The 23,630-nt window shown below is 45.0% G+C and overlaps 1 protein-coding gene across 1 annotated transcript; it reads right to left on the bottom strand.

Moving 5' to 3' along the window:
- Window positions 1–577: 577 nt before the first annotated feature.
- Window positions 578–18,817, bottom strand: tspan2a (tetraspanin 2a). Its single transcript, XM_064306084.1, has 8 exons — window positions 18,623–18,817; window positions 10,631–10,733; window positions 5,279–5,376; window positions 5,014–5,088; window positions 4,800–4,883; window positions 4,368–4,424; window positions 4,112–4,195; window positions 578–3,293 (listed from the first exon to the last, which is right to left on the bottom strand). The coding sequence occupies exons 1-8, from the start codon at window positions 18,689–18,691 to the stop codon at window positions 3,228–3,230; spliced, it is 636 nt and encodes a 211-aa protein (XP_064162154.1). The 5' UTR covers window positions 18,692–18,817; the 3' UTR covers window positions 578–3,227.
- Between the last annotated feature and the right edge of the window lie 4,813 nt (window positions 18,818–23,630).

Genomic DNA, 23,630 nt, shown 5'->3' with positions numbered 1-23,630 from the left:
CAAGAGGAAATTGGAAAGGCAAAATGTGTTTAAATATTTTTTTTGTTTGTGAGAGCATACCTTGATTACGTATCACTGGTGTCAGTACTGACGGGCGTGTACAAATATACCTGTCAGTACTTATCAATAACATGAGGCCCGGTCAGTTCTGCCACTGCTCGACATGTTATGAGCTATAATTCTGTGCATACAAGAATAAAAATATGAAGCATTTATTGAATATTTACAAGGTGGTACTATCAAGGCAGACACAGGGAACTTTGTTGACAGCACTGACGGTTTTGTTGGTACAAAATCTGTTCATATAAAATGATGTTAAGGGCTTTATTTTACGCTCATTACCTCCTAACAATGTATATTGAGGTAAACTTGATAGTATGTGAACTCATGCAAGCAAATATTTGACATGAAGAAGGGCATTGCATTTGAACATAATTTTAGTTTAAGAAAACATTTTTTTTATAATTAAAGTAACAGGGTTGATGTATTAAGCTAACTTGAATGACCATAAGGGACATTCCAGAATTATGATATTCACTTGAAAACACGTTCTTTCTTAATGAGGACGCACACACGGTTGACTGTCATTATACTTTTATTACAGTGAAAAGCTTATTCTATACAAACGTATTGTTTCCTTGCTGGTTATCATTTTACTGGCATTTGAGTGAAATTTTCTTTGAGCTTGGTGAAAAACGAAAAGGACCATGTGCTGAAGTTAGCTTGGCAGAAGCCCGAAACTAAATGCAATAACTCTGGTCTACCTGGGCTCTGCAGTCCTTGTGCATAAAGACATGCATCACAGGCAATCACTGGTGTAAATAAGCTTTTCATGAAGCTGTACCCATACGACAGCATTCACATGCGCTAACGTGCTAATGAAAGCTGCCTTCCTAACACATTGGTCTTTCCGATCTGCTGTTTCCACATCGATGACAGCATACAGAATTCACAAAATGGAGGAATTCACAGAAATCTTGAGAGGGGATTAAATGCAATGAAACAATAAATAAGACAGGTATTTATTTTTTTACTTTTTATGTAAAACGTTTATATTAACAGACAAGCGTGAGGCCTCCTTTAACATGTTGAACTGGAGACAAACAGGAGCCAATACGGTGAAGGAACACCAAGCTAGCCTACTGTGGATATGATAAGAAAAATTTACCAAGGTTGCCATTTTCCTGCATGTCAAGAGTGAATGCCATTTTAACTTCCAAATGAAGTGCACCATTAAAGTCTTCATATAACTGTTACTTCAAATAATAATAATAATGATAATAATAATACAGAAATCAAACAATTTGATGCTAAATTAGAGTGCCTTGCTAGAAATCAATAAACTTCCATGTCAATATTCTGGAGTTGCAGAAAGTTCTATCCTGCATTTTAAAAAAAGTCATCTGCTAATGAGCACTAAAAAAAAACATCTTTCTGCATTTAATCATGTAATTACAGCAGACAAAACAGTATTTCCGTGACACTACAATAATTTAAAACGTTACACGAGGATATCTTATGAAATCACATTGGCTCATTAATATTCAGTCCTATTTATTAATAGCAACAAACATTGAGTACCCACAAACAAGTTGGCTGCAAAATATTCACACCTCGACAGCACATTTTAAAATAATAGAGAAGTTATAAATTCACACAATATGTGCAAAACCAAGGAACACCCTGTCAAGTTGTGACTGTACATGGGAAACATAAACAGCAGACACAAGGCCTATAACCATGAGAATGGTAACCACACCAGTGCTAACACACCTATGACTACGGTTAAAGACTGAAACTACTCATCACCTGTCCGTGAATACACGGACCCAAAATAATATGTCACAGTGCTGTCAATCAAATCAGTGTTGATGTGCTCCTGTCACATTATTCTGAGAGAATAGTCCAGGCAGATCTTGTCCTGGCTTCATGGACCGTGGCTCAGTCTGGATTTGACTGCTGTATTTAGGTCATTCTCGTGTCTTTGGTACACACAGTCTTCCTGCGTAATGGTTTACACCAGGGCCCTAAAGGGCCACTGTACCTGCTGGTTTAACTCCAGTCCTGGAGGGCCGCAGTGTCTGCTGGTTTAACTCCAGTCCTGGAGGACCACAGTGCCTGCAGGTTTAACTCCAGTCCTGGAGGGCCGCAGTGTCTGCAGGTTTAACTCCAGTCCTGGAGGACCACAGTGCCTGCAGGTTTAACTCTGGTCCTGGAGGTCCAAAGTGCCTGCAGGTTTAACTCTAGTCCTGGAGGGCCGCGGTGTCTGCAGGTTTAACTCTGGTCCTGGAGGTCCAAAGTGCCTGCAGGTTTAACTCTAGTCCTGGAGGGCCGCGGTGTCTGCAGGTTTAACTCCAGTCCTGGAGGGGGCGCTGTGTCCACAGGTTTAACTTCAATCTTGGAGGTGGAGATGTAGCCAAGGGAGAGGAGAGTTTGGGTTTGCCACCCTCCCCACCAAAAATGGTGGAAATACATGTAAAATATGACAAAATAAAATATTGTTTTAAAAATGGCTACACTGCTGCCTGGATGGCCATAGCATCTACAGGTATTTGTGGTTTCCTTTCAATCAGCAGCCAATTAAGGCCTTGAGTAAAAGGCACATGGACTCTTAAGCCAATCAGTGGCTTAAGTGAAAGCCATCAGCTGCTGTGGCACTCCAGGACTGAAGTCTAACGCCTGTGGTCTACACGCATACACATATAGCTGGAATGGGAATGCCATGGCCAATCAGAGTGGGGGTGGGCGGGGCCAGCTGAAGCCCGCAGACTTGCAGAATCTGTGTTCCTGACATTACATCATAAAGTTCCTCCTCAAGGAGGAGTGGGGTGTGCTGCAGGTTATAGAACACAATGCCTTTGTGACAGGTGCCAACGGCTTTCTTTGTCTATTTTTTTCCGAAAGTAAAGCCGTCTCACCTTTGTGTGTAAAAACAGCCACCCAGACCAGAGATTCAGGGAATTGTGGGTAATGGTGTTTCACAATGACATCAGAAAACTCAAACCCGTGGCTCGGTGTAGCGGTGTGTGTGCCGTACATAGGGGTGAGACAGCGGGCCTGTTGAGCTGCCAGCCAGGGAAGAACGGTACTGTTACTATGGCTACGGAGTCCACAAAGGCCCAGATCAGGCTGTCAGGGAGGGAAGAGGAAGAGGATGAGGGTGAGGATGAGGAAGAGGGTGAGGATGAGGGTGGGTGAAATGGGGGGGTCAGAGGGCTTTAAGGTGTCTAGATGACGTCTCTGCTGTTCCTTATCGCACAGCAAAGCACCATACTGAAGATCATGCCGATGATCTGTAGAGAGAGACAATGCAGTCTACCGTTACAGAGTCTACCATTAAACACCCCTACACACAGTCTACCATTAAACTCACCTACACACAGTCTAACATTAAACTCACCTACACAGTCTAACATTAAACTCACCTACACAGTCTAACATTAAGCTCACCTACACAGTCTAACATTAAACTCACCTACACACAGTCTAACATTAAACTCACCTACACACAGTCTAACATTAAACTCACCTACACAGTCTAACATTAAACTCACCTACACAGTCTAACATTAAGCTCACCTACACACAGTCTAACATTAAACACCCCTACACACAGTCTACCATTAAACTCACCTACACACAGTCTAACATTAAACTCACCTACACAGTCTAACATTAAACTCACCTACACACAGTCTAACATTAAACTCACCTACACACAGTCTACCATTAAACTCACCTACACACAGTCTAACATTAAACTCACCTACACACAGTCTACCATTAAACTCACCTACACACAGTCTAACATTAAACTCACCTACACACAGTCTACCATTAAACTCACCTACACAGTCTAACATTGAACTCACCTACACAGTCTACCATTACAGATCCCTGCACACAGTCTATCATTACACACGTCTACACACAGTCTAACATTACACTCCCACACATACAATCTAACATTAAACACCGCTGCAAACATTATGCATTATGGACATGGGTATTTAACATAAAAACATATCCAATATTTGAAATCCGACACAATGCACAACAGCTCACATAAATATATCTGTCTCTGGTGAGATGTCATTGCAGAGAAACCTACCATTGCTCCTGCAATGCCAATCCCCACATATCCAATGATGTAGAGCTTGTCGTTGAAGAACTCCGATATCGCTGCGTTACAATCCTGAGAACACACAAAGCGAGATTGTCCTATACCTTCAGCAATCTCTTCCTCATTCAGTGAGCGATATGAATGCCGTCACGACACGGATGTTATACTGCGTGTCATCTTAAATAGACTGGCACAAGGCACAACACGAGAACTGTTGAGGCACCAGGCGAACGGGCGACATTACCTTTTTGGCTCCGGGGCACAGGGCGGGGTCTGACGTGCTCACCCCACAGCAGTTCAGCTATGACAGGACAGAATCAGAGAGAGGGGGGGGTCACCCTGTTTCAGATGTCTAACACAGACCTGCACCCCAAGTTTTTCCCCACGTGTAGTACGCAGCGTACTAGCATAATGACTCGGGAAATGCACTTATAAGTCAAAGGTTGCGGGTTTGATTCACAGTTGGGGCACTGCCATTGTGCCCTTTGAGCAAGGTTCCCTTACCTCAATTGCCTCAATAAATAGCCGGCTGTATAAAACTGATTAGATTTAAAAAATTCACAGCCTCGCACTGGATAACAGTGTCTGATAAATCCCGAAACGTAAATGTAATGATGCGTCCTCAGTGGAGTGCAGAAAAGCACACGAGTTTCAGAGAGAACGGTCACAAACTCACAACTTCCTGGTAGGCTAACACTACGGTGCTGTTGGTGTTTTCTTCGAAGGACTGCTTGTAGAACTGTTGTACCTCTCCTATGATCTGAAGGAGAAAAGGAGAAAACAAGACATTTTACACGAACAAGAAGGCCTATTTATATTTGTGGCAACACCAGACGCATCCCTTATAAATGCCAGATGGCATGTGGAGCTTCAGGGACCTTCTTTTGTACCTTATCTTTGTTTAGGAATCCAAACACACCCGCTGCAATCTCAGCACCAAAGATAATCACAAGGCAGGCAAAAAACTGCAGAGAGAGAGAGAGAGAGAGAGAGAGAGAGAGAGAGAGAGAGAGAGAGAGAGATTAGACAGGCCAACCACTGTAGAACTTCTTCCTTTGAACGACTGGATCACTGTTTTTCCTTTCGTATTTGGGAATGGTTCACAGGGGGAGTGTGGCGACGGGGGCAGCCCGTTCCAGTCAGGCGCTGACTCACCGATCCCAGAAGGCACTGGGACTCCCGCACGGCCCCGCAGCAGCCGAAGAACCCCACCAGCATCATCAGCCCCCCCGCGCCGATCAGGATGTACACACCTGGGGAGGGCAGGCAGGTGAGCGGGAAGATCGTGCGGAAACCGATACAGAGTCTCTGAATCACCGGGAGGATGGCACATCACAGAGACTGTGGGCCGGCTAATTGCTGTTCAGTGGCAGTGAATGGGCGCTATTGTTGTATATTGCTGTATATATTGCAGAATATGTTTCAGCCTGGCACAACCTGAGGGACAGTGAGAAACTACCCACGTAAAAGGTACAATATGTTACCTGTTCAACTTGTACATATAATTAGTTAATGAAATCCTAGTATAAATAGTCTATTTCTTTTTTCTCTCTTTTCTCCTTCTATTTGGAATTCCTGTATTTGTGGTTTTTTTTTAATGTAATGCTTTGGAAATATTTACTGTATGTATTTCATGCCAATAAAGTAAATTGAATTGAAAAATCGAAATTGGGTGCTATTTTAACTGATGTTGTTTTGTGATGCTAGCTTTTTGTGGTTTGTGCTGACCTAATGTGCCACATTTAACCAGCAATGCCTTTGAATTTTTTTCTTTTGAACAAAAAAAACGGTCAAATCAGCACATTCTCTTTACCACAAAATTATTAAAATGGAGAAATGTATGAATGAATGAATTCCTTGGCCCTGTGTGGTTACGCAAAATCCAAGACAAACCAGCAGAGGGCAGCATCACACTGGAACTGTGACATGGAAAAACGAAACCAGAACACATGAACAGAATTTTTCTGTATGACAGAAAGCCAAAATTCCCCAAAAGCATACGTCACATGTTTTACAGAAAATCACAGACTTTCAATTATGGGTCTGCACAGGTGGCAGAGCTAAAAATAAATACATAAATCCGTTTTTTTAAAAGGTGGGGGTGGAGGGGGAACTCCTAAGTGTGTTTCACTTCTCCCAATCACACTTCACAGAGCTTGTCACCTGAACTACTCCGTGCTCTGGATGCACTGAACTCACTTGAACATGACACTGAGTGATGAAACCAGGAATGCTGGGACTTTTTTTTGACGAGACTTAACAGTGACATAACGACGATACGTGATACTGGACTGGTATTACCGTGTTACTGACTCATAGCCAGTCAGAACCCCCCCTCACCACCCCTCCCATTTTCAAATACTACGCATGACAGAGCTCCAGAAAACTTCCCTGATGCTGTCAGTTTCTGGCACAAGCACATTTTTATATTGTGTCCGTATATCTATTGCATACAGCCCACAAGTTTTTTCAGGTTTTTTTTTTTTTTTTTAAATTTCATGAAATGAGGGGCGACAGCACCTCAAGGATACAACAAGAGCTATGAACCAACCCCTGGAACGCATCAGTGACCCTTCAAATGTTATGAAACCTTCGGTTTGTATCTCCAGCAAAAGCCTTTACCAGGGGGCTAAGTGTCTTCGCAGAAGAGCCTTGTACACCATTCATATTTAATAGATCCCTCTGCACGCGGAGAGTGGTGATGATTCTGCAGTGTTACCACTCACTGGAGCTGCAACTGTTTGCTGCGGTGACATCATTATTGATCGGACCTGCAGGACCAATGAGAGATGAGGAGCGATTCCCGCACACTTGTTCCTCAATTAGTGTGGAACTCTGATGGGGACAGATGGGCTTTCGCCACAGTTTAACAGCCCTCCATTAGCAGGAGATCTGTGCCTGTTTACTGCAGATAGGAGAGAAGCAGCTGATAATGGGGACAAATAGCAAGCGGCTCCAGAGTACAATCTCACCATAAGGGTTGATTTAAAACCTCTTTAAAACAGTTTAATTCATTATCTTGTGCAACACATTCATTTTCTTTGCTTAGGTTCCCCAAGCAGTATCATAGAAACAGACTTTAGAGCTGCTTTTCCTCAGTGTGGGCTGGATGCATTTTCTGGGTTTATGTGCAGTGCGCACCAGTGCCTGCAGGGGGCAGCATGCCAAACACTGTCGGGTTTTTTGGGGCGGGTACCACCTGCAAGTCAGATTCACAACACAATGAAAGCTGCAGTCGCATCGCCATGGCACCCGACTCAGTCTAATGAGGAAAGAGCAAGACAGGAGTACTGCTATAGTAGAGCCCCCTCCCTGCCCCCCAGTGCAGTGCATTTTAATTGGTATCCACCCTGGGGGGTCCCTTTCCCTGGTGCTGTATGAGGGGGGGAGGGGGCAGTTTCTAATGCTGGATCTTAATTAAACCCCAGTAGGACACTTGTTTGTTGGTCTGGTACATACTCTCCCAGTGGAACTACGTTAAAGGAGAGAAAGATCTGCAGATTTATTGCAGCAGGAGGAAGCTATCCAGCTATCCCTCACTCAGTATGCTAAAAGGAGGCGGGGAATATGTCAAATGTGCTACGGGCCCTGATTGGTTGATTGGACCTGAGGGTCAAGTGCTGAATGGACATCATTGGTTTCCTGTGGAAGGAACTCTGGCTCTCTGGAAGGTCACACAAGGCTAATATGCCAATAAATAACAAGGAGAGTGCTACGTTTGCCTTAAAGTTAGAAGGGGTCACAACATGAGTTCTTTTGAAGCCCCAAAGCCATTGACCTGGGAGTGCAGACTGCTTCACCCAAGAACACAGAGGTGTTTTTTTTTTTTTTGGGGGGGGGCGGCATGCGAATACCCCGGGGGGCTGCAGGTTAGCGTTCGATAAGAGACGCGGCGACGCTTCGTCAACGTTTCCGTTCCGCGAAGCAGCTCCCCTGAGCAGCGGCCCCGGTTTTGTCACTTGAGCCGTTCTCCCGGCACGAGAGCGACGCGCGAAAGACGGAAAAAAAACCAAAACAGGACGCGGCGAGGGCCGCTTGCATCACCCGCTCGCGGCTCGCAGCCCCGCCAGGCCCGGACAATATTTACCAGGTCGCCCCTAGCAACCCATAAGATTCTTCTTCTCCGTTATTTCTCACAGCCTTATTGTGACAGGCCACCTAACCCGAGCCGTCAGCACACGAGTATTCGCCAGGCCCTCTATATTTGCTACGGTACGATCGCTACGTGTACAAACAGGGTCACATTCCCAAGTAACAGAGCTTTGGCTGAGTGACTGTGTGGCCAGCAGTAACTCACTGTTTGCTAACAGTTACAGGCAATCACATACATCAACTGGATAACCTGTTGTGGGGATGCAGCTGTGGAACACTTCAGGGGTTAGGGTTAGAGTTAGGGTTAAGTCAGGGTTAGGGTTAGCGGTCTAGATTTGTCGGGATCAGTCAAGACTTGGACGACGTTCCCAAGAACATTTCAGTCGCGCTGTTTACTGATGGCTCCGTCCTGGACGCTGGCCTCTGGGTGGCTAGCCAACAGACCTTCCCGGCATGCTGGAAGTATTACGGTTAGAGTATACATACTGTCAGCTATGTTTCATGACCGCATAAAAATTAAAAATGGCTGTCTAATATGTCACTCCCTTGGCAAGTGTTACTTTGGCCTACAGCAGCGCTGCAGCCAGGATAGATATCCCCGCCTTCAAGGTGCTAAAATGTCGGTGCCAGGTCCTCATGCATACATCATATCGTATCTCGGGGGTGGAATTCAGCCAAACTACCACCCTGCCACCCTGCCACCCCCCTCCTCCCCCAGGGCCATGGAGAAGCGCCAGCTGTGATCCTCCACACACACACCCTGCAAAACATCGCCATTATTGCAGTGCTCAATCTGAGCTTAACCGTGTCTTTAAATAAATAGCGCCATTCTGGTGCTACTTTCCCCCGCCTCCCTCCTGACCTTGGTCCACAGAGGTCATCGTGGAGCAGCAACAAGTTTCGATCGCAGGGCTGTGCCTTGTGGCAACACCAGTGAACCGGGCACAGAGAACCTAGCAGACTGGGCCCAAGGCCACATGACATTTTGCCTGGTGCATTTCAAAGGGAACTGACCGGCTATAATGTGGAATTCTAACAGCGTTAATCGCTGGAGCGATCCGAGCCGGTAAGCTCGCGCCACAACGCTGTGACTGCACTTCAAGGGGCCGCTATGTTGTAAGCGCGGCTGGCGTGAGACTCGCTTAAGGCTCGTTTAATGGTTTTGAGCCTCCTTATTGGCCGGAACCAGAAGAATGGAGCCGTTGTGCGATGTGATGATGTCATAAAGGGAGATGTGCTGACTCTGATGTCATGCACACAACCGGCTGCACCACTGCGATCTCTTTACAATGCAGAAGAAGAAGAAGAACAGAAGAAGGCTTTTTTTAGCAACATCTATCCCCTAAAGCATAGACCGACACCAAAAAGGGTTCTGCCTAAGAAACACAAATACGACGTTCTACACTGTTTACTTTTCCATGGATTTCCAGCTTGACCAGGCCACAGTTTTACGTTCACTTAGACGTGAGTGCCTCGTGCCCAGGTTGCTGGTGCACCAGCGGTGTCTCACAGTGTGGTGTCAGATGAGCTTTCCTGAAGGCCATCATTCTGCCACCTTTCAGCGCAGCCTGCTGTGGCACCTACGTGCAGGTGGGTGGGGTGGGGTGGGGGGGCTGTGATGGGGAACTGTCCGTGGGTGGGTGGTTGTTATTGCGGTCCCCACCCCCCCACCCCGCCCAAATTTCCATGAGTGTACACCTCACCAGCAGCCGGTCAATAGGCCCGAAGTTCTCCTCGGGGAAATATGCTCAGGGAGTCATGACTGAATAATTTTCACGCAGGCCCTCGTCCTTCATCGTTTTTATGAACCCTGTGGTGAGAGGACATCTGCTGCTTCGCTCCAGGAGAGGCTGATAATCTTTTACGCTTCTCGAGTATAATACATTTAACTGCAGTAAAAAAATAAAAAAAAACCATGTGATTTATGATTATTCCGATACTAGGGGGATGAGTGCTGCAGCAGAAGCTGATTCGCACCTTCAGGGCCCATGGGCCAGGGGGGATTTCTTACAGAAGGACACTAGCAGAGATTCATTCATTAACCCTTTTATTTCCCTGAGAAGCAGAAACGTTAGTGCTACTCGATGGGTTGTGGGTTTCACATAGAAGCCTATCCTGGTTTTTTTTGTGCATTACAATGGTTCATTATATAGTTAATGAACCTCCGGGACACAGTCAGAAGCATTATTTATGGCTACGATTATGTATGGCATGTAGTTTCTGTCACCGTAACAAATTGCATTAATATCTCTGTCCCTGCGCACGGAGGCCCAATCTGTTACACTCTCACATTAAGATTTAAAGTCCGGGATCCACTGCTCATTGATTCACTGGTTTTCTGAAGGGGTGTGGGGGGGGGGGGGGGTTACGGGGGGGTGGTGGGGGGGTTTTTTTGGGGGGGGGGTGGACACTCACCCATGAAAAACGTCTCAGGAGCTCCTTCTGGGTTGAGGAGGGACACGATGTCCGGGTCGAACCGGAGCCACAGTCCCACGGCCAGCACCAGCGAACCCACCAGCTGCCAGAGACACAAACAGCTCTTTGTCACGGCTTTGACAAAAAAAACAACAATCAAATAAAAGCAAACGAGTCCGATTTTTAGAATAACTTTCCCACCGGGATCACTGAGAGTTCAATATTTAGATTATGCAATCAGAGCACTGGACCATGGGCATGCAGATCAACAGGGTTGCGTTTTACACCTATAAACACCCCCAAACCAGCACAACTGCAGGACAGATAAGACTCAACCAATCGAAACCCCTGGCCTGAAAAAGGCGTAATAACAACACAGTTCGTTTCACTGCGAGCAGAGATGTACGCTCTTGTAGAAGCCGTTCCAAGAACGCAACAGACGCCGTTAAGTGTTTACAGTATAGCGGAGTGCTTTTCATGTTTGTCTTGGTGACTCGCCATTTCTCGAGTGAGGGTGAAGAAAGGATTTTCCGAGTCCCAGTAACAGCTGCGTTTCGCCGTGCGAAGCCGCGAAAAAAACAGCGCGGCTTCACACGTCCATATCGCGAGCATAATTATTCATCTGTCTTTCGGTTTACATTTTTCACTGACAGGACAGATTGCGTTGTCTTGGCCACCAAAATAATGTCATCACATTGGGTTCTTTCCATAATTAATCAGCAAAAACGGGGGTTTGTGGGAAAATTGTTTTTTTTTTTTTTTAGGGCACGGAAGCCCTAGCAGCTATGCCTTCTGGGTACCAATTTTCACTAAAGAGGCTTCAGAAGAGTCACTGACAGAAAAGCCCCAGTTTGGAATAAACACTCACAACAAGTTCACACTGCAGCATGCGTGCGGCATGCCAGTCCAGTCTGACACGGGCACAGCAGGCTAATAAAAAAAAAAAGAAGCTTATTAGCTGTGATGTTGGGCAACCTTAAGGAAGGAACAGCTGATAATTAATCATTTACACTGGATGTCATCGCTAACGCGTTAGCAACGCTCCTGCGGTCTTTCTCCCCCTTCCAAAGCTCATTCATTTACTGCGACGGCTCAGAGCAAAACCCAATTTACTGTAAGTGTGATGTGAGAGTGGGGTGGCGCGCGTCCGACGCCAAGCGAATGACATCAGGGGGGGGGGGGGGGGGGCTGACTGATACTCGTTGCTTAGTTTCTCCATCAGATACATCCCTTATCCCAGGACTGCCTAACCCTGTTCCTGGAAATATACCATCCTGTGGGTTTTCATTTCAACCCTAATTTGGCACACCTGATTCTACTAATTAGCAGCTCAATGAGATCTCTAGCTGTTGAATGAGGTGCGCTTTGTTAGGGTTGGAGTGAAAACGTACAGGACAGTAGATCTCTAGCTGTTGAATGAAGTAGACATGCCCTGCCCAGCTCTGCAGTAAATGGTGTAATGCTATAGCCCTGTACAGTAGACACTGCGGTACAATAGGACCCTGGCCTGCCTCCTTCTGCCCCGAAATCCCTCACTATCCGATTCTTCTCCCGGGACAAAGAACCACTGTCTGCTGGCTGGATGGGGCGAGACCACAGGCAGGACAGCCCGTGGTCATCAGGCCACCTCGGGGGGGGGGGGCATGAACAGGTCCGGCAATGGCGGTGGGGCAAGAAATAATGACTTGAATTTTATTTCTGGGGCTATAGGTGGGTGTCTAACTGGATTCAAAGCTGCAGTGTGAGCATCTCCACTGGACTGTCTTAATAATGAGTTCTTGAACGTACACTTTGCAGTCGTACATTTATAACAGACCGAGCAAATCACGGATCAATTTTTAATCACATTGTAGCCATGGAAACACCTTTTCGGAGAGTCTGGATAGAACTTCTCTTCGCTTACACAGACACCCTTAGGATCTGCAAACTTTCTCACTTTCTTTCTCTTGGAAGAGAAACTTCCCCGTTTATTTTTCACTTTCAGAAGGTGAACATCCTTAAAAATGATTTCTGCAGACAATAAAACACTTATCAATGTTTACCATTAAAATTTAGCTTGTTTACGCACAAAGAGCTACTAAGTCCACTGGCCTAGGCTCAGACAACATGCTGGTCTAAGTACTGTACAGGCTTATCTTAAAAATTGTAAACTGTGTACGGAGATAAGAATTTCCCCTGCAGTGATTTTCATAAATTTCTGCGTTGGGCCTGGCACAATATTTATGCATTAAGAACCCCAGAGGGTAGAGCACTGGGTTATCTATGCAGTGACTCTGAGTGTTTGGGGAGGATGTACTCCATCACTAATCTGTCCTAAATTGGCCCTTTATGATGGCATCCACCACCATCCACATGAATTAGAATCTTTTTTTTATTATTAGTCAAAACTAACAATTACATTTTTATTTTTTTTTGTGAGCCGCTGGCACACACTCTCATCCAGAGCACTGTACACAGTTTACCCTTTACATGCAGTTCATTTATGTATAGCTGGATCTGCACTGAAGACATTTCAGGTTTAACGCCTTGAACAAGCGTACAGGTGGTGCTGCTTAGAGAAACATGCTGTAAATCACCTCAGATCAACTAGAGTGTCCTTCAGCATTACTGTGGAAAGCAGAAATATTTGAGATTCTTTTCTGTGATCCAGCCAAAACATGTCTGTGGGAAAGCGTAGCTGAGTGCGGTCAGTTCCCTGGAACAGCTCAGCGGGAACGACGCTCAGCGCGTCGAAAATGACGGGTTTGGGATACAGATGAGGAGCCGCCACCGTACCCCCGATTGCGCCACTTAGCCCGATCGGCTTCAATAGATATCTCGCCGCCAAAATGGCGTGAAATCACCCCGGGTATGAGGGAATCCGCTCTTTAAAATTCATTTACATTACATTACATTACATTACATTACAGGCATTTAGCAGACGCTCTTATCCAGAGCGACTTACACAACTTTTTACATAGCACTTTACATTGTATCCATTTATACAGCTGGATATATACTGAAGCAATGCAAGTTAAGTACCTTGCTCAAGGGTACAACGGCAGTGTCCTTACCCGGGAATCGAACCTACGACCTTTTGGTTACAAGCGCAGTTCCTTGCCACACTCCGTCCCTCCGTTTAAATAACGAAACGTGAGAACAAAACTGGATCTGGGGCTCATGGAGCGAGAAAAAAAGGGGCTTTTCTAAGACTCTTGGAATCAACATAAAAATAACAGTAAAATTAATTTCACTCGTGTACTCTGTCAAGCTCTCTCTGGCGCAGGTGTCCTCAATCTTATCCAGAAAGGGCCGGTGTGGGCGCAGGCTTTGGTTCCAACTAAGCAGTTACGCACACCTGCTTCTACTGATCAACCACTAAAGTCTTTGCTAAGGGCCTTGATTAGTAGGATCATGTATGTAATTGCTCAGTTGGAACAAAAACCTGCACCCACACCGGCCCTTTCTGGATACGATTGAGGACCCCTGTTTTACTGCATCCTTCTGCACAGTAACTCTAGCCAGTTCCAGGTAAAATGCAGGAAACGTAACAGAAAACTGAAGCGGGCGTCCTACTGCTTTTGATGTGTCACACTGCGGTATGACCGCAACACCGTTTAAAACAGGAAGCAGGCAAACTGTACGGCAAGTCGACTCTCTGCCGGCTTTAACGGTCTTTCACTCTCAAAAAAGAAAGTGTGTGAAAAGAGTGGGGGCATTTTCCTGCTCGCTATCTGTCGTGCTTTGCTACTCTGTAAAGCCTTTGTGGCAGTTCTCTGTAAAAAGTGCCACACAAGTATAATTGAATAGATTTTTTTTTAAAAAGAACCATCTGTATTTTAAACAAGACCAGGTTAAAACCTAGTATATGGCTGGACCTAACACACAAAGGTGGGGATATTTAAAAGAGGTGGGGGCATTTAAATAAGATGGGGGTATTTAAATGATGTGGGGGCAATTACAAGAGGTGGGGTATTTAAAAGGTGTGTGGGGCGACATAGCTCAGGAGGTTAGACCGATTGTCTGGCAGTCGGAGGGTTGCCGGTTCAAACCCCGCCCTGGGCGTGTCGAAGTGTCCTTGAGCAAGACACCTAACCCCTAACTGCTCTGGCGAATGAGAGGCATCAATTGTAAAGCGCTTTGGATAAAAGCGCTATATAAATGCAGTCCATTTATTTAAATGATCGGAAGGAAAGCAGAAGTGTTGTAGAAGACAGCTGTAGTGGTCCACAGACCCACACAGCGCTCGGCGATTCATCCCGAAAGCGAAAGGAACAGCAGCGTGCTGTGGCGCCTGACCGAGGGGAACTTCTGAATTCAGAGACCCGCGGTGAAAACAGCACTGAAGCCTCCGCTCATTTCGGCCGAAGAGGGTGGCCTGGGAGAGCGGGCTATGAGCGCAAAAACCGCTTTCTTATCATATCACACCTCAGTGTAATCACGGCCAGGGTTAGGGTTGCCCCGTAAACAAGACAATGGCTGCGGTTAACCATCTTGGTTATTTCTTTTTTTCTTTTTTGTTCCAAAACTGATGAGAGACCATGCGCAGAACAGATAAGAGACCATGCGCAAAATGTTATGGTTGACAAGATAAAGATTCGAGTTCTCAGTTAAAAGATAATCCATGCCCATAGTCAGGTTACTTTGCAGGAGCTTATCATTTCTTAAAAATCATTACGTTAATGATTTTTTTTTTAAAAACTGCACACCCTAATTAAATGCATCCCACTAATAAAACCCATTTTGATACCCTTCACTGACTTAAAAATGGATTGTAGTTGACCGTTTGACTTAAAAACACTAAACCCTGGGGAAAATTTTTGACAATTTTATTTATTTATACACCATAAGCTGTGAAGAACGAGGTCTTGGGCCATCGCTGATCGTTAGTCGTTAAATTTAGTTCACAAGCGCAGCTGGAGTGGTCGCCCACTACATGACACATCAAGTAAAATTCCCGCTCAAATAAGACAGATTCTAGTTCTGTTTCCACCGCAGAACGGGGGCCACTGCAGACACCGTCTCAGCTAGAGCATTACAACTGGCCCTGGAACCTGGAACTGAATATTCAAGGACACACTCTGAATTATAATCACCATGGCCTGATAGTTCAGTTCAATTCAATTCAATTTGTTTAGCACTTTTTTTTTTATATACAAAGGGCCTTGTCACAAAGCAGCTCTAAAGAGATCTGGGCCTGAATCCCCCCCAAGGGCAGGTCTAGGGGTGACAGGGGCAGGGGAAAACTCCCTGGCTGGTAACAGGAACAAACCCCGAGCAGAACCTGACTCAGAGGTGGGGGGAGGGAGCCCATCTGCCGCTGGATCTTTGCCAGCTTTCTGATAAACAGACTCATAAATTCTATTTATAGGTAGTTAAATTATATATATATATATATCAATGCACAGCTAAATTAACTGAGGCCCTACCGCTTAAAACCTCACAGGGAAAGAGGGTGAGAAATTACACAGGCAGTGTGTGTGTGTGTGTGTGTGTGTGTGTGTGTGTGTGTGTGTCTGTGTGTGTGAACCCCAAAGGGCCTGGTACCTGTGTCTCCACTCGTCTGGAGCTGGCTGCGTATAAACTTCACGCCCGCGACTAAGTGCCGACATCAAGCCATAAATTTGACATTTGGCTGCACAATTTTGGGTGTTAACAAATGTCAGACGTTTCTCAGGGCTAAAAGATACACCTAATACAGGGTATGCCTGAAATGGTTGTAACAATGACTGCTGCAGTAATTCATCACAGTCCAAGACTTCTTCTCGTGATTTGTGTTTGAATTATTACAATAGGACAATCAATATGTATTGTTCTGAGCAAACAAATTTCTCCGTTTGAAAAACATGGTTTTGTTATCAGCTTAACCACAGCCAATTTACGAGAAATAGAAGTGGTTCTGCAGTAGGCAAATTTAGAGTTCACACTTTTACGCCACTGACTCTGAATGTGAACATCTGCTGCAATTAGTACCTGCCAATGTCTAGCAGGTGCGGCCATCGTTAGCATCGGGCTTATGTTGGACGTTCATCCGTGCTAAGTGGAGACTATTAACATCAGACACAAAGCAAACGCTGGGCTTAAGGGCCGGTCTTACAGCCAGCTTTTCTGCAACTGGCCCCTTGTCTGTAAAGGGCGGACTGCCACGCCACAAGGTGGCGCTGTACAAGACCGGCTCTGGAACACTGAACGGCACAGCACCATCATCACCTCCATCAGAATACATTTCATACATTTTGCAGACACTCTTGTATTGACTTACAGAGAATATAATTTACGTGCAATAATTTCACACTGCTGGATATTTACTGAAGCAGTGCAGGTTAAGCACCTCGCTCAAGAGGTACAACAGCAGTGACCTATCTGGGAATCAAACACGCACTATTTCAGTTCCCTAACCACACCCTCCCCAAACCCTGATATTGCGAGTCAGTATTTCTGTGACCAGTCCCCAGTTCAAAGGGTACATCACTCTTGCTTGAAGTCATGTGACTCAAGAATTCCTCTTTGTTGCATCCACTGCAGTCACAGAATAATAATTTTTAAAAAAACTCAGATGTACATTTTTTCAGTTTCAAATGTTTTCAAAAGTGTGTGTCAAAACAATTAGCTCAGAAAAAAAGAATGTTTATCCAAATAATCAAATATGCAAGTTCAAAATAATAAAAAAGAAAGATTACAAAGTATCTTGAACACTTATTGGAAGTTTGTTGCATGTTTGTAGAAGGCAAACTAATTCTGATGACATTCTTTCCCACTGTACAGATTTACTTGAAAGAGATGTTGAGGTTTTTTGGTCCGCGTGTCACGATGTTCCTGTTATTGGGTACCGACAGTCTTATCATGCGTTACGCAATACCGCGCTTTGTTCCGGTGGAAAGCAGCTTGGGGTTAAACTTTGACATGGAAACACATGATATCGGCATGCTACATGTGAAAAAGCACGCTCGTCATGGGTTACACACACACACACACACACACATACTGTGCGTTCTTGCACAAGCCGTGTGGGTAATTTCCATGATTCTGTCAGAGACTGCAGAGTGGGAAGCCGCAAAACTAGCACGCATACACGTCTTCTGGTAAAGGGCTAAACACAATGCACCAGACCGGGGAACCCGTGAGCGGTCACCCATGGGAGCACGTATACTACACATACAGTCTGATACTGGACAATAGACAGGCCTATAGGACTCCGCTAGCAGTGATCGGATGTGGCTAAGAAAGCAGGGGGGTCGCTGAGGCCCGCTCAGTGTTGACGCAGACGTTAAATCAGCTGTTCCGCTGGTGCCTCAGAATCCTGAACCGCAGTCGAGGGGTTGCAGGTTCAAGTCCCAGGAACTGGAGCGCTGCTGTGTTGCTCTTGACCAAGAACCTCTACTTCTCGTGTGTTTCAGAAGAATCAAGCTCTCTCTCCCTCTCCCTCTCCCTCCCTCCCTCCCTCCCTAATACACACACACACTCATACTTAAGTAGTTGTGGTTAAGGGCAACAGCAAAAACAGGTAATGATAACAAATAATGAAAACGTACAATTCTGTACACACAGAGATATTTAGTTTGGTATACTGATGAAACATTACTTTTTGCCATTGAATTAATCCTTAGCTGGTATTTCTCAGTCCGTGTTTTTACCAAGTTACAGACCAAGATAAGCTTTCTGTGGAAAAATATGCTCGGCTCCATAGTAAGTAAATTGGGCGTATTTTCCTTTAGCGAAACTGTTATCTGAACTGAACCGTAATGCTGTAACACATTTCACAACTCGTGGAGCGGAGAACAGCCAGACAAGGCATCGTTTTCAGAACGCACACTGAGATGATTCAGTATCCATACAACTAGAGTTAATGTAGGATACACACGCCGACCGCCAAATATTTTGATAGCCACGCGGATTACGTATGTTGCACACTGGGTAGTTTTTCTTTTCTTTTTTTTTTCTTTTTTTTACAAAATAATGAATGACATTAGAAGGGAATGCAAGCGAGCTAGTATCCCCAGAGATAACACTTACCCAGAAAATAAAGTTGAATATGAACAGAAGATATTTGACACACTTCATTCCGCCCTGGACTTTGCCCATGTTGACTCTTTCACTTTGCACTGTCTTGATTTAAAACAAAAAGCGTTCTTCTTATTTTTCCCGGGTTGGACCAAATTTACTCCGCAACGGAAGGCAACACAGCCAAGTTGTGAAATGAAACGAGCTGAGCGTTTTTAGCTTCTCCGCAGACCGCCCATTTCAGTACTAAGGGGGAACCCCAGGGGGCGCTCCGGACACGTAATGGAAATTGGCGGAGTGAAACTCAGAGGGTCGTTTATTAATAAAATGTGCAGGTTGGGTTGGGGGTTTTCCTTTCACGTTTGGCCTTTTCTAATTTTACATGAACTCAGTTCTCAGTACCAACCGTAACTATTAATTTCAATATTTGGGTCATAAAGTTCTATTTAACTAAGGTATGTCATTCAGATGCTTGATAACTCACAACACAGATATCTAGCGAAATACTACACCATCTTAAACTGGAAAATTGAATGTGAGATTGTAAGATCAGAGGTGATTAGATCTGGTGTTTAAGGGCTGCAGCACTTGCTGGTTTTCCTTATAGCTTTCAGCAGCCCACTGATTCACACTGGAGACACCAGATGTGTGAATAGCCCGGAGTTCAGAACAGGTTCACCTGTCCCATATTTTTTTATGCGTGAGTAGGACTGTGAGTGTGCGTGTGTGTGTGTGTGTGTGTGTAATCGGGTATACTGTTTCCTGGTGGTTGAATTGTGGGAATTCCCTCAGATTTCCCGAATGAGATCGCCATCAAAGTGAAGTTTCGCTTGCTCTTTCTTCAATGCCGTAATCATTGTGCATCAATTACTGATTATATATCGGTTGCCTGGTTACCAACGCTTGCCAAAGGGTTGCATGGTTGCTTGTAAAACTTGCACAATGACTTCTTTTTCCGAGGCTAACAAGGGAATCAAAGCGCTCTCCATGCAATCATTCAGCACATTTCTTTTTTAAATATAGCTGAACCGATACTGAATGGCAGCAGTTACTCGTGTAAGCATGACTGCTAGTTAATGCTATTAGTGTTATTTTACACCCACTGGAGGAGTGAAAAAAGACTTGGAGTCAGGCAAGTTCCCTTGAAGAATACCTTTGCGTAAGCAGATGAATGTCAACTCTAAACACCGTGACTCTCTAATTCACCGCTGTCCTTTTCTCCAGGAGACACCTGAGAGCCACACTAAAGGCGAGGAGAGTGTTTATGGGATTCACCGAATGGACAAGTGATACGGTTTAACTGTATTTCTCTTTCATTCCGGGTGTCCCAATACCGGCCGTATTGCGACCGCGTCCTGTATTGCCTAAGGGCCCTGCCTCCGACAGCTATTTGTCCGGTTGCTCTCCTGAGACCCGAGAGACCACACGCTATGCCCGAGAGTCTTTTCGGAGCTCCTGGGAATATATCCGCACGGAGGTCAAAAGCTGTAAACCTGTTCCTTACGGGATGTGGACAGAAACTGGACTTCTGCTGTTCCGCTGGGGTCTGGTGTGTGTAGGCTATGTGTGTGTGTGTGTGTGTCTGTGAGTGTGTGTTTGTGTCCGTGTGTGTGTGTGCAACTGCGTATACCGTTTCCTGGTGGTTGGATTGTGGGAATTCCCTCAGGTTTCCCGAATGAGATCGCCATCAAAGTGAAGTTTCGCTTGCTCTTTCTTCAATTATAATTGCCGTAATTATAGAGCATCAATTACTGATTATATATCGGTTGCCTGGTTACCAATGCTTGTGAAAGGGTTGCATGGTTACTTGCATGGTGACTTCTGCTGTTCCGCTGGGGTCTGGTGTGTGTGTGTGTGGGGTGTGTGCGTGTGTGTGTGTGTAGGGGGGGTCTGGTGTGTGTGTGTGTGTGTGTGTTTAGGTGGGGGGTGTGAGTGTTTGTGTGTGTGTGTGTGTGTGTGTGTGTAGGTGGGGGGTGTGAGTGTGTGTGTGTGTGTGTGTGTGTGTCCTTGGCTGTAGGGCACCGTGGAATGCACTGTGACCTCTGACCTCGGGTCTCTGAGAAACGAAATGACCTGCAAAGCCGAGGTCAGATCCTTCGGAAATAAAAATCTAAACTCCTCAAGTAACACGCTGTCAAAAGTTCATAACTAAATATATCAATGAACAAATAAATCAAGCAAATCTATTTTTAAACCACTTACACCCTCTCAGAAGAAAAGGTTTCTTTGGCTTGTCTTCACAGGAGAACCCTTTTTATTTCTTTAAGGAAACCTCCATGGTAGGAATTAAAAGTGTGAAAGCTCTGGGAGCTTTTTGCCTAAACAAAGAGCCCTTGAACTGGATTATGGTTCCTGCATATGGAGACACAGAGGAGCCTTTTGGAAGCCTTGTTTGAGAGATCGCACTGTGGGTTTGTTGGAGACTGTCCAGCTAAAATAAACACGAGGACAGTGACACCGTACCACCAGGGTATGAACTCATCATCTTTCTGACCAGTACAGTTCACTGGATGACTCCCATTGCAGCCATCATAGCTGATGTAACTACTCCAAACAACAACACAAACCACGTGCCAAGGTGTGTGTGATATTCGGAAACACATTTAATCAGTATCATAGCGACTTTAAGTTCATTAACTTTATTGTCTTTAGATCTGAGTGAGACATGTCACTGCATGCTAATTTGTGTGTGTTTGCGTGTGTGTGCTTTGGCGTGTGTGAGTGTGTTGGCAATTTAATCAGCAGATATCTAGCATGTGTCATTCCACAGTTCGCCTATTTATTTTCTCGTACGTATTTTTCCAAGTTCCTGTGAAGTTCACATCAGTATTTTTGTCGTCCATATTTCTGGCCAGTTAACTGACTTCAAGAACTTGAACGCTGACGTTCACGTCTATTCACTCTATAACCAATAAAAGAATCCTGAGCTGCTTTTATTTTAATAGACACTAGGTGGCAGCATTTTCTTAAATATATCTTTTGATATGTCCATACTGTCATCTAGTGGTGGAGGGAATCAACTATGAGCGGGAAAAACTGTGTGTACATTGTTAACATGGCTGCCACGTGCTTTGATTATACATCGTTGAGGTTCTAACCTGTAATGACAAAAGAATAGCCAATAATGTCCTGAAGGCTGTTCTTCACTGGGAAACCCTGGGACAAATAGAATTTGATGTTCTGAACTGTAGGCAGAATTTATATTGCATTATATTGCATCCATTAACCACATACTATCATTTATAGTGATAAAAATAAAAAAGAAGCTACAAAAATGATCATTAACACTTAGAGTTGTTAAGTGCGCATGTTGATATTTATTTATTTATTCAGGGAACAGTTGATTTAAGGGCAGGATGCGTAGCACTGTTGCCTCACAGCAAGAAGGTCTTTGTTATGGTACGAGCGTGTGAGAGAATAGTGTGTGAGCCCTGCAAATCTGCGATGGACTGACAAATTTTCCAGGGGGATGCTGGGATGGGCTCCAACACCTCCTGTGATCCTAACCAGGAATAAGCAGGTATAGAGAATGGATGGATTGATTTAATAATCTACTTCATGTTTGTTCTCTTTAACCCTAGGAGACACATCAAATTCAAAACATTGGTCCTAGCATACCAGGCAGTCAAGGGATCAGCCCCAGCATACCTTCACAAGATATTCAAACCCTACATGCCAGCCAGATCCCTCCGTTCTGCTACCTCAGGACGCCTAGCACCTCCCCCTCTTCGCACCTGCACTTCCAGAACACGTCTCCTGTCTGTTCTGGCCCCACGATGGTGGAATGACCTCCCTGTGGAGGTCAGAACAGCTGAGACTGTGAACAATTTCAAACAACGACTGAAGACCCACCTCTTCAGGCTGCACCTCTCTCCATCCCTCCCTTCCCCCCTGTAAATAACTAAACTTAGGGTTGTAACTAGGCAGCTGTTTCATAGGTTACTTAGTTGATGCGCCTGTCTTAACGACTACTTGTATTTTTATTTATTTTTATTTTTCCATAGATTGCGTTGTTGCCGTTCTCGTTGTTAGTGTTAATCAGTTTAACCATCAGGGTCCAAGTTGAACTACGCGGTTGTTCCCTGTACTTGGACCGGTACTTCTCTCTAGGGGTTTCGTCATACTTGTTCCTGGTTATGGTTATACACTTTGTTGTACGTTGCTCTGGATAAGAGCGTCTGCCAAATGCCTGTAATGTAATGTAATGTAATTAACCTTTTACTTGAGTTTAAGCCAGTGTTAGCTGGCAAGGTGTGCAGTGATTAGTAGCCTTTGGCAGGGTGTAAAGGACGAGGTTTTATATACAGAGTCTCGTTTGTAAAAGCGCTAGAGGTTGCATTATCTCCTCTTAGAAAGCTCTTGAGTGTAAACCCATAAATTACTGTTTCGCATCATTGTGAAAATGACCAGCTCCTGCAAGAGTAAATAAATGCTTTCTCTCTGTGCAGTACAATTCATAATGCTGAAATTTACCGTTGGTGTAATGTCATGTGGGGCTGGTGCAGTGCATAGACAGTGCTGAAATTTCATGGCGCCTCTATCTTCTGGCCTCGGACTACCTTACGTAGTGTTTGTATCTGACATTCCAGGATATTCAGTGACTAGGGACGTGTAAGAAAAGTTCCAACTCCTGACCGCTAGAGGGCAGTATTACACCGCATTGTAGTTTGCCAGCACGCACTTCCTGATTCCCTCTGGAAGTCGGTCACTGCAGTTCTCTGTAATGAAGCTGTGTTAAACAGAACGCTGTGAGCAATGGCTCTGACGTTCAAATTTAACTAGGCTATTATACGGCATTTATTGTTGATGATGATTTATGTTGCACATTGCTCCACCATATTCATATCAATCCTGTGGATACAGTTTTGCGTGACTTCTAAAAGAGGATCCCATTGTATAAACATGTCAGTGGAGTTTAGGCGTGCTTCGCCCTGGTTGCGAAACATCGCTGTATAGTCTTAACCTTGAATCGGTCAAGACTGTTCACCGGGGACAAGACCCCCACGGGAAAGGTAATCCA

The sequence above is a fragment of the Anguilla rostrata genome, chromosome 13 (genome assembly GCF_018555375.3).
Source record: "Anguilla rostrata isolate EN2019 chromosome 13, ASM1855537v3, whole genome shotgun sequence".
NCBI lineage: Eukaryota > Metazoa > Chordata > Actinopteri > Anguilliformes > Anguillidae > Anguilla > Anguilla rostrata.
The sequence above is the reverse complement of the archived record's forward strand: the minus strand, read 5'-3'. Positions and strand labels throughout refer to the sequence as shown.